At 44.7% G+C, this 12,091-nt stretch overlaps 1 protein-coding gene across 36 annotated transcripts in view; it reads right to left on the bottom strand.

The window, feature by feature from the left end:
- Positions 1-12,091, bottom strand: part of PCBP3 (poly(rC) binding protein 3) — a 293,840-nt gene that overhangs the window by 82,939 nt on the left and 198,810 nt on the right. For 20 of the 36 annotated variants that reach the window (XM_019523272.1, XM_019523269.1, XM_019523265.1 and 17 more), the window contains 4 exons: positions 11,256-11,372; positions 6,851-6,982; positions 6,223-6,372; positions 2,748-2,891 (listed from right to left, as the gene is read on the bottom strand). In XM_019523272.1, the coding sequence (XP_019378817.1) occupies positions 2,748-2,891; positions 6,223-6,372; positions 6,851-6,982; positions 11,256-11,372 (543 nt within the window). The remainder of the gene's footprint in view (positions 1-2,747; positions 2,892-6,222; positions 6,373-6,850; positions 6,983-11,255; positions 11,373-12,091) is intronic. The other 16 variants (XM_019523257.1, XM_019523261.1, XM_019523262.1 and 13 more) reach the window with 5 other exon arrangements.

Raw genomic sequence — 12,091 nt, 5'->3', positions numbered from 1 at the left:
CATTATCTTCTGATATGTGTGTAAGTAATTAAAGTTTTAATATAAGGCCCAACCCTTAAGTCTGTACTCAGCCAAACCTTTAATGAGTGGTGTTCCTCAGTGGGACAAAGGGTGTCTGAAAGTAGAAACAGACATCACCTACATTTTTATGGCAGCACAAGTGGTGAGCAAGTAGCCAACCCTAACCCTTGTTGTACAACATCTGTGGCCACAACAAAAGATAGTGCTTCTTTATTGCAGCAGAGGTCTACGTGCTTGGTAGCAGAAGAGCGCAGGCAGCCCGGAGCTGCGCACACTCTCCAGCCACCCAGGCAAGTGCTCCAGGGACCTGAGGGACGCAATGCTGCACACCCTGGGAATTCTCATGCGGGACTGGGTCCCACTAGCCCCAAACCAACTGCCCAGCTTCCGCCACTTAGAGATGAACATCAGGGAATGTTGGGGCACCTTTCTGTACACAGGGAAAGTCAGGGTTCTCCACTTCTGGATACTCACCCCAGGATCAACAAGGGCACATCTCCATTAGTGGAGAAAGCCCATGCAGGTCCCGACAAGAAGGCATGGGACCCGGGGAACCCACAGCACCTCATACCTCCCTGCAAGGACATGCGATAAGTCCCACACTGTCCATGCTTCACAAGGAGGCATTAAGCAGTGCAGGTCCTGGCAAGGAGGCCCAGGGTGGCATGAAACCAGGGAATTCTCAGCATCCTGTGCATCCACGCTGGGACCTATGCTGACCCATGCCTCTTTATGAAGCTCAAGTCTGTGTGGGACCCACAGTGAATCTCAGCATGAAAGCACAAGATGCCAGGAATTCCCCTGCTGCCTTGTCAGGACCTGCACCAACTTATACTTCACATGGAGCATGGGTCGATGCGAGTCCCAGCATAGAGGCATGGGGTGCTGGGGATTGCCAGGGTCCTGCAATACCCTATGCCCCCAGGGCCCTGTACCAGGACCCCACTGACCTATGCCTCTATGTGAAAAACCTTGCACCTCCTTGCAGCACAGGTCCCAGCAAGGACATGCAAGGCAGCAAGGGACATGAGCAAGAAGAATGCATCACCTTTTGTCCCATCAGGGGTCCGATGAGGGGCAATGGACAATTTATGTTTCAGACAAGAAAGTGGATCAGTTGTGGCAAGATGCATCCTGCCACAGCTGATCCACTTCATTTGGCAACGTCTGTTTATACCCTGAATTCTGTGAGTTGTGCTGAGCACCTTGGTTCGGAGTCAACAGGGAACAAAGTGATTTTTTTCCATTGATTTTATTAGGAACTGGATCTGCCCCTGGAAGAGCAGAGGCACTCAGTGCTACATTTGAATGGCACAGAGATTCTTTGCTTATGTCATCGCATTTTAGAACCTGTGTGAAATGTTTTTGAATGAATCTAAAACTGCTAGAAAATGAATGTATTTAATGCATTCAATGAATAACCTTTTCTCACATCAAACATAATTAAAATGGATAATTTTCAACAAAAACTGGGTTTTGTTGTGCATTAGCAGATGAAATGCTGGCCAAAAATGAGCAGAACTGTAAACCAAATTAGGCTAATTTTTCAGCTAAGGTAGACTGGCAACAGAAACTGGCAAATGTGTGATGCTTTAGACACAGCCCTAATTTTAATGGTCAGAACACATTCAAACCAGATTCCAATTCCATATCACCCTGCGCTAAGAGCCTGCAAGTACTTTGAGCTTGAAATAAAGCACTTAATCATGCGCTGAATACCAGCTCCTTAAACTGAGTATGGGTGAACTTAAACTGAGTCTTTGCTGGATCAGGGTCACAGCACTCAGCACCTTAGGGTCATGCTGTATGTTACACTTAGGATGTGTTAACTTCACTTAAAACATGAGCTTTTGGGAAACACATACTAAGTGCATTTATATTGTACCAGTTACAGCTTTTCATGGGAGTATCTCCACATCTTAGCTATCATCAGACCACTTCACAGATCTCAGCTATTGTCAGGCTACTTCTTAGAGATAATATGAGTAATCTAGCAGTCGTGGGATTCAGAGGCAGGAGTAGCACCTTCCAGGCTTAGCTCCCCATGTCTCCATCTGCCTCACCTGTAGCAGAGACCCAGGTTGCCTCAGCCTGCCAGGAGCAGATGCTGCCAAGCTGGGGAGTGTTGGGCATGTGGTAAGGAGGGAGGATGTGGGCTCTGGGAATGGGGGTTGCATGATCTCATGGGCAGGCATGTAAGCTGGTGCTGGAGTCAGTGCCTGGTGTTGGAGTCAGTGGCTGCAGGGCATGCACAGGTGGCTCTAGCCCTGTCCAGAGCAGACTGAGATCATAGTAACTATTGCTGTGTAGCTGTTCAGAACACACTCTGACTTTCAGTCCAGCATGGTTATGCTTACTGTGATCTCAGATAAAGCACTTGCTTAGTATCCTGTGCTACAAGCCCTTACCTTGCAGGAGTAAGATGTTAATGTGGTGAGATTTGTAATCCAAAGTGAGTGCTGATTTGCTGCTGTGGATAGTCAGTCTCTTCCTAGAATGCATGAAAGTGAGAAGCATGTTTTGCAATTAACTTCAGTCCCCTGCAAATTGGCTGGAGGAAGTAGTTTCGAAATTCCCCTATGGATGGATGGAGAAGTGAAGCCAATTTTTCAGGCAAAGAAACAATCAGCAGTTTTGCAAAGAGCTTTAAGTCCAGCTGCTATGGCACAATATGAATGGGATGACACCATGCAAGTGAGAAGGCGAGAAAACCTGAGTGCACTAACGGGCAGCGGCTGGTGCTGCAGTAAAAGGCTGAGGTTGGCAGTGGAGGCCGCAAGCGGGTCGGCTCTTACCTGACCACCTGCAAAAATGACAGGGGTGGAGGCGGGCTTTGGGCGATAGGGAATGGTGGCACCTTTCGGTGGGGACTAGGAAAAGGGACAAGGAGAGGGAGAGAAAACATTAGAACAACTTTCCTGCAATATTAGTAAAGAGAAAGTGTCATTGAAATACATCATTGAACACAACAATACAACAAATGCTATAATACAATCCTTGTCCTGCAGTTTTGCCATGGGACATTAAGTCCTTTAATTATTTTGAAAGAAAAAATGTTGGTACCAGAAAACTATGATTTCTACACAAGAGCATAAAAGGCAAATAATAATTTGATAGGTGGAAAAAAAAACTATTCTCAAATTAAATTAGGCGAGGAATTCTTTTCTCCCCTAAAGTTGTTATACCTTCTAAACTTAACCGCATTCAGTCCCCTACATTCACTATTCCATAATTTCCCTTTTTATTTTTTATTTCTCTTTTTATCTATTTTTCCCTAAGTTTCTGTTTCTGAGAAAATATTTACAATAGCAGCACTCTTGAAATTCCATTGAAAAACCCAACTGTTCAGAAATAAGTGGCAATAGAAAGATTTTGTTATTAGGTCTACAACTGAGATATTACAAAGGTAAATCTACAGCCCAAGCACTTAGTTTCTTTAGGAAGACATAAGGAGCCGAGGTCTAACTGGACATTCTAAGAGTGATATGTTAAAAGTAATACTAATGCTGAGAACAGTAAAATGCCATTTAACAAGTTAGATTTGTGCACAGAATCTTACAAATGTTGTCCCACAGAGGGTTAGACATTAACCAGGTTCTCAAAGGAAAATAAAAGAAAAGTATTTTAAATAAAATTCACATATGAAATTATTTTTACTAAACTCAATGGTAAAAAAAATTCCCTGGAATTGTTTCCTTGTTTCTACAAAGAAATGCCATGAATCTATCATGAACACTTTCAGTGATGTTACTGTAGCGGTGAATGGATTCACTTAGGAGCATAAGAGATGTAGTCCTTCCCCTAACTGCATAGGAGGTATAGAACAGGTAGCAACTGTGTAGACTTCACATACACACAAGCCTCCCCAAGCAATATGCTCAATGAAGGGCCATCTCTAGATTGCCAAGTAATAAATTTAATCTCCCAGCCTACTTGGCTAATGGACTATATGATCACATTGCTAAAATGGATGCTGCCTCATGGCAGCATGGTGGTGGTTTTGTGACATAGAAGTCTGCTTGGTCCTGACATTTCCCATCATGGAACGAGAATTGCAAGAACAACTGGGGGGCAAGGTTATGGCTGGAATGACATGTGGTTACAGCCAACAGTGAAGTTTAGCATCAGCAGCTCTTGGTCTTCTTGGGCTCCTGTACAATATGTTGGAAGCTGAATGCAGTGTAAGAGCTGTTGTTGTGCTAGTGACAGAAAGGCAAAATGGAGCCATAAATTAACACACCGTTGGGAGGACTTTTCCCAGACATACATGCTTCCTGGCTTTCCATCCTGCCAGAAGTCCAAGCTACTCACCCATTCAGTTTGCTGCCTTAGCCTGATCCATTTGTTGAGATGTGAATGCCTGAGCTACATCCTGTGACTATTAGCTTGAATGGTGTTTTTATACATGTATGTTGGATTATGTCTTTTCACTCTATGCTGGGTTTCTCATAAACAAATAATTGTTATGCATGAAATAAATCTCTTGAAAGCTCTTCCTGTGACATTTCTTACAGAGATCTTAGTGTATATTATAAATATATAGACACTACTGTCTGAAGTGTAAAAATATCAAAAACCTCACAATAAATATTAACACAGAAAAGATAAAATCCACCAAATGAACTACACTATTTCAAAAGTTTCTATAAGTGTGTGTGTGTACATGGATGTGTACACATGTGTACATGCACATACACATATATTCCATATATGTATGTGCAAAAATATGCTTTTTCTCATAGTGTATTAGCAATGCAGGAAAAATTAGTGTGTTATTTCTCAGATAACAAAAGGATTCAGGATGATAGTGAAAATCACTGTAAAATACTAAAACAAAACAAATGTTAAAAAAATAGCTAATATTATTAGTATTAGTAATTAATATTACCATTATTAGTGAGCCAAAACTTTAGAGCTAAAGCAAATTGGCAACTCTTCTTAAAGTTAGTCAGAACTTCAGAATGTCAGCACTTCACAGCAGCTAGCAGCAGACATATACCTATTATACATCTTTATATATTATTATACATGTGTATGGAGTTATTACTTTCAATACACTGCAGTCATTTCACTTATACACCAAAATGGCACTGGCATTTTCAAGGATAATATTACTCTCAACTAGCAATAAAGACCAAACACTACATGTGTCACTTAACAATTACCATTGCATCTTTGTCCAACAGCATGGATTTTTATCTACTACTATGAAATGTAGAGGTTAACCAAATTCCTTTCTTTTCAAAGTACTTGTGGCATCTTTCCTGACCTAGTCTGCAAGTATTTAAATGTCATTGGTCACAACCAAGCATTTGGTTCCTTGTTCTAAAGCCTCACAATAAGATATGCATCTCTTCAAGCCAATGAAGGGAAGAGTGGCTGTTTTGCTTATGTCACAGGAATGCATGCAGTTCTCATTGGAGGTAGGAAATGAACTTGTGTCAGGCAGCCTTCAAGAGGGGGTAAAGGGATGCAACATTGCAGAAATGTCTTCTGTGTTAGCTAGCTGCATGTGTCCAAGGAGCAGGATCCTTCCTCACCTTGAGAGTATTATGATTGCATTTGATTCGGGGGCTTGTTGTGACATTAAGACAGCACACAGCAGATCAACACAGCACACTGCTCTCAGTAATTGTCTGTGATAAATGGCATTTCATCCCCTAAACTGTGCAAACTCTGGCATGTGAAAAATACCAGTTCCTGCCTTCTCTTGCATGAAAATTCAAAAGTGACCATATCACTCCATTCCATGCTAGTCCCATTCATTTCAGGGTTTGTTCCAAAATGACTTCTCCCACCAAAAAAACCTGGTTTTCAAACACTTCAAGGGTTTGCCTCAGCTCATGTCAAACATTTTATTTCTCTCTGTGCCCACACTCTTCTCTCTGCTTTTCTAGCTCTAGCCTTTCTTTCTGTGTCACTCCATAAAAGGCCTCCTAATTTCTAAAGTAACCTTCATGTGACTCTAGACATGACCCAGTAGAAAATATCTTATTTCAGATTTCATTGTATTTCAACCCCTAACACTATAAATAATAATGGAATGCACTGCTGAGTGAAAGTTCATGATATGGGTTTGAAAGTAACAGTACCAGGAAACTACCACAATCCAATAACTGGTGGCGAACAATAACAAACATGACTACTCCAGGGTTTTCATTGTCATTTTGGTTGTAGATAATTTTTTCCTATATACTTTACCCCCATTGTTACAGACTGTACCTCCAGCATCACCACACAGATCTGTTTGACACACTGGATAATTGCATCGGGGGTTCCCGAGATTGTCACTGCCCGCTCTGTGGAGTTGGGCAGCATGTCCCCCGCCACTTGAACCTGAGCACCTGTTGACTGGAAAAAGCAGAAAGAGGGAGAGAGAAAGGGAGAGAGGGAGAACAGCAAAACTGAATGTGTGGCAGCTATAAAAGAAAACATCCAATGGTCTATTTCTTTGCAGCCAGCTCTAACTTTAGCATGTTCATTTCTGGTGTGTTAAATGGGTTAATAATTCTTTGTTTGCACATTTTATGCGACTGCTGCTGTCCTTTCCTGTGCCGCTCTACATAACAGTGGGCAGATATTGCAATATTCCTCCTCTTTCGAAGCCAAATATAATACCATGTTACTACTGGCAGGAACCCATGTCACTTGCACAGGTTCTGGTGGCAACTATGTTGCTGAACACAGATACTGCTGGTGATGCATTATGCATGTAGATACTAACTCCTGAAGCTGCAAAATCAGCGCCATGCAATTGAAAATGTGGCTTTAATAAGTTACATTTATAATTAGTTAAAAAAAAACAAAGGGTAAAAAAGGTCTGTATTACCTCCCTGATTTCCTTAATCTTGGAGCCCCCTTTGCCAATCAGTGACCCGCACTGGCTAGCAGGCACAACCAACCTCAGTGTTACTGGTGGTTTACTGGTAGCAGTGCTGTTGCTCATTGAGTTGATTATGTCCTTTAGAAGGGGAAAAAGGAAAAAAAAACAGAGTTAAGTATTCTACTTTACAATTACTATCTAAACTGGCTTAAATACATGGGCAAGTTAATGTTAAACCTTGCCTAAAACTCTGTGGTGATCACCTCGTGCTGTTAAAAATAGAAAGCATGACAGTCAACTATTTCCATAGCTGCATAACTATGTATGTCAAACATTTGCAAGGTGCCAGTCAGCATTTTGTACTGGCTGCCCATAGACAGTACTGTACCCTTTATTACAGTGGTTCTTACTCTTTTGGCCCTTTGGACTAGGATAACTGATGCGGGACTAGTGTCTCATGGGGTTGACATGCCAAGTTGGGTCTCTTGTGCCCAGACCAGCCCATGCACTGCCTTGACCCAGCCCCATGCACCCAAACTGCCCATGCTGCCTTAGCTTGGCCCTGTGTGCCTGGATCGGGCTCCATACTGCTCAGCCTGGCCCTGTTCCACCCCAGCCCCATGCACTCAATCTAGTGCACAGGGCCATGCCACCTGGCCTGCAGCAATTAACACCTTCACCACTCCCCCAACACCAAATTTTTGGACCTGGGAGAAGCCACAAGGACCATATGACAATTCTGCAGGCTGGATCTGGCCTACCAGCTAGGGGTTGAGCACTCCTGCTTTAGCACAGCTGTTTGTAATGCTTTCCCAACTCATACTGAAGGCATCATTCCTTTTGGTCAACCAATTTGGTGCTTCAGGGGCAGAAAGTGTTGGTGTTATTCACGTGAATGCAATATAACACAGTTCCACCAACGCACTAAGATCATTACTTGAAACGCACAAAAGTTTTGGGACATCTAGGACTGCATGCTTAGCTTATTTACCATAAATTGCAGCCCTCAAATGCCACGAGATCTTTAAAGTATATGAAAGTCTACAAAAATGTTAAAATACTTCCACTGATCTAAGTTCATCATGGCTAAAAAGTCACCGTGTGATAATGATGAAGCATGTTACATTAGAAACCTATTCTTGGGAATATTTAGGACACATTTTCACAGTCTCTCCCTGTGCCACCTAAAATTAAGTACAAGATCTCCCAGGATGAACCTCAACTCTTTTCTAGCTAGAGATATAAGGACACAGTATAAGCTATTCTATTGAGCAATAGGAGAGACGTTGATTGCTATATGTTAGCATATTTCCATCAAGCATACAGATATTTCATTCTTATACCCATATCAGGCTGTCCTACGGAGATTTTACCAGGAACCATTCAGGTCCAATTAAGGGAGTTGAATTTGCTCTTCACCCCAGAAGGCTACACATAGTAAATCTTTACACTTGACAATGAAAAAGTCAAAGAGAATTGAATTAAATTTGATGAAAACCCCAAGGGAGATGTCACACTGACGAAGTTAAAAAAAGTGACTGTGTAATGCAAAGTGATGGGATCTCCCAAAGCACACACCACCTTCAAATTATGCCTTGTTGAAGCAATTTTCCTGAAGAATAAAGCTTTTCACACCCTCAAAGGAAAAGGCCACTCTTCATACCATCAAATGTCCAATCCACTGTAAATACAAAGCATACAACCCTTTCATGTGCAGTGATTCCTATGTCTGCCTTTTCCATTTGGTGAGTGAGCACAGAAGTGAAAAGGAGGTAGGTGGGTCTAGTGCACTAAACTGGAACTCAGGGCACTTGGCTTCTAGGCCCAGCTCTGTAACTGGTCTGTGACTTTAGATAAGTCACTTTCCCTCTCTGTGTGACTTCATTTCCCCATCTGCAACACGGGATAAAAGAGTCTGACATCTGCTATTGAAAGTGCAATGTAACAGTGAGCTACAGTATTCTTAAAAATCCTGTATTGATAGTCTCAAAAATTCACTCATCTCCCCCTTAAAAAGATGAGGGCAAGTACATCCAGCATCCATACAGGCCTATCTAGTCTACATTCGGGTACTTAAATCTTGGTTTTGACAGAACAGCTCTGAAAGGAGGAGGACAGGCAATTCCAATTTTTGTTTCTGTCCTCTTGGTCCTTTGCCTCTCTGTTAAGGCCACCTGGAAGAAAGTGGTTAGTCCTGTACATTGCAAGAAAGCTACATTCCTTGCTGCTAAGAACTGGGCCGAACTGAATGACTTCCTTGCTGCCAGGGTCCAGAAGAACCCCAAGCAGAACAAGCTTGTATATCCTTATAGAGGAAGCTGTGCCTGAATTCATTTGCTTCAGACCTCCCACCCATGGGCAACACTCCTTAGTGGACATCTCTTCTTTCTCCCCTCCCTATCGCTACCCCACATACAACCCTTCCTACTCACCATTCCCCCAACCCCACTTGTCCTCTCTACCTTATCTTTTCTTCTCTCCTTTTTCCTCAGCAACTTGTCCTCCTTATAAGACACCTGTCACAAGGTCACGTAGGTGCCTTGTGCCTGGAAAAGGGTTAAGAACAGCTGCCAATCACCAGGGCAGCTCAGCTGCCGGTTGCTGGGGCAACTATGTTGGTCAGGTGACCAGAAGGGGGCAGGGCCGGGCCCTTATAAACAGCCCAGGCCGGAGCCTGGCTGGCAGTTCTCTTCTGGCAGCCGGAGGAGCAAGAGCTTTGTAGTGGAACCGAGCTGAGGCGAGCAGACTGATAGAATGAGTAGCTGCATCATGGCAAGGGGGGAGAGAACCCTGACTAGGAGGTCTTACTGGAAGGCCAGGTGGGGCCTGGACTTTATGTTACAGCCAGAAGGCTTATGGTTGTGTTGTAGCCGGTTGGCTCATTGTTTTGTGTTCCTTGTTGGATATTGTTATCCTGGAGGACCGGGTGAGGCTGTAGGGGTGCGAGGAGGCCTCACAGAAGCTCCCCAGCATTTTGGGGGTTCCTAGTGCCCTGTGTGGGCGCGGCAGTCGTGCCAGGCACAGCACAGTTGTATGGCGCCGAGGCGGCGCAGCAGATGGGGGGATTGACCCCAGCCCTGGATGGGTGATAGGTGTGAGACCCGAGCAGGGGAGAGGACCCCGGCAAAGGGGCAGGGGGCCAGACAGGGCTTAGGCCACCTGAGCCTCACTGACGGCGCACCAGTAAGAAGCCTGAGGGTGGCTCGCGTCTGGCCACGAGAGAGAGGGGCCACACGAGCGGAAGCCCCGGGTGGGTGTTGCTAGGGAGATGAGCCCGGCGAGGGTGAGTCAATGATTAGAAAGAGCCCAGCAAAAGCGGAGGGAAGCCGCAGGAGCGGGTGTGGATGTGAGAGAAGCCCAAGGGAGGGCGCACATGAAGGAAGCCCCAGAAGGGGGCACATCTGATTGATAGAAACCCCAGTTGGAGTGCAGACTGGGCAGAGTCCCAGAGGGCTCTACAGGGGTGGGACCCCGAAGGGTCACAGGGGCCAGGTAAGACTCAGGCCGCCTGAGCCCAACTGGAACAAGTACTATTAGTAAGCCCAAGAGGGCTAACGACTAGAGGGGCGCCGGTTGCGTGACGAGCCCAGAGGCGCTAGGGAAGGGGCGCCGGTTGCGTGACAAGCCCAAGGGCACCTGGCAGGGTGCGGAGAGGAAAGGGACCAGATAACGTCCGGAAGAGCTGCAAGGCTTGGGGCGTGCTAAAGGGGAGGTAGGAGGCACGCATAGCCCATAAGGCTGGGGTGCACCAGGTCACCCCATAGAGAGTAGGAGCCCAGATAGTTATAGCACCATGTCCAGGTGGACTAAAGGCAGCCTCCTATATAAAACTATAAACCAACAAGACGTGGTGGGCGAGAATAGAGGGTGCTGGATCGCCTATTTGACATGGCAGGGGGGGCACTAGCGAGACCACGGCCGCTCCTGCGCCCTACTCCGTGACAGCACCTCTTTGACTGTTCTGGAGGGGCTGCATGGTGTCATCTCAGAGCACCTTCTCCAGCATCACAGCCCATTGGCTCCTCACAGCAGCAGCAACAGACTGCACAGGGAAAGTGTGTAACACCAGTGCAGGCTGGCTGAGCAAGCATTTCTGTCCTGATCTCACTGCCCAAAGCCCAGGCCTAAAATTTTGTGCTACCTTCCCTGCCCCATTCCAGTAACATTACATCAGTCTCTTGACATTGCAGCATAATGTTGTAACACTGCCACATGACAATGCCATGGGATTCTGCATTCTGAAATGTAGCCACAGGAATGCACTAAACATCTCCACTTGGCCTGCAGTTATTTTCAGAAGACATTAATGGACTTGGCAGCATTTGAGACAGTACCAATCTCAGCTTGAACACTGTCTATTAAAATCTGCTCAGTAATCTTCCTCCAAAGAGGAAGGAATAACATTTTTCACCTCCTCAAACTTGTAAGCAATCATGGCAAAAGCCTTGAAAATGGCGTCCGTGGGGCCTGTGATGGTCACAATTCTTTCTGGACAGTTTCCTTCTGAGATGTTGATTCTTGCTCCACTCTGGGGGAAAAAAAAGAAAAAGGAAAGAAAATCTTCTCATGCCCTTTAATCATCCATCAGTTTGCAGAGGGGTAAACTTAAATCTCAGCTATTGACAAAGAGGAAAATGCAAGATGTGATTCCATTACCTCAGCTCTCTTCTTACCCTGTACCCATGTGTGCTGCCAATGACGCCACACCAGTGGAAGGATGCTCTGGTGGCATGTGATCTATGACCATGGCTTTAGTTCACACATTTTAAAAGAAACTTTTATACTGATGTGATATGTTAGTATACAAAGAACATGAAGTCCTTAGATAAACGCACTTCTAATGCAGATTACTTGGTTATATTATCAAGTCTTTATTTAGGCAAACTCCCCCTGGGTTCAATGGAGCCTTGCTTGAGTGCAGACTACATAAATATGGATGAAGGTTCTCTGGACACGGCCTGCTTTTATTATCTGCTTACATCCTTCCTAACAGGTGAATGATCTTTAAAACTGATTAAGTACCTAATTACACATTGTCTCAGACCGAACTGGTGCCAGAGGACTGGAAGAGGGCCAACGTGGTTCCCATCTTCAAAAAAGGGAGGAAGGAGGACCTGGGAAACTATAAGCCAGTTAGTCTTACCTTGATCCTGGGTAAGCTTTTTGAGAGAATTATTCTGGCACAAGTCCACGAGGGGCCAGCAGGGGAGATTATGCTTAGGGGCAACCAACATGGGTTCATTAGAG

The sequence above is a fragment of the Gavialis gangeticus genome, unplaced genomic scaffold (assembly GCF_001723915.1).
Source record: "Gavialis gangeticus isolate Ggan-Ray unplaced genomic scaffold, GavGan_comp1, whole genome shotgun sequence".
In the NCBI taxonomy this organism is placed as follows: domain Eukaryota; kingdom Metazoa; phylum Chordata; order Crocodylia; family Gavialidae; genus Gavialis; species Gavialis gangeticus.
This window is presented reverse-complemented; position numbering and strand designations above follow the sequence as displayed.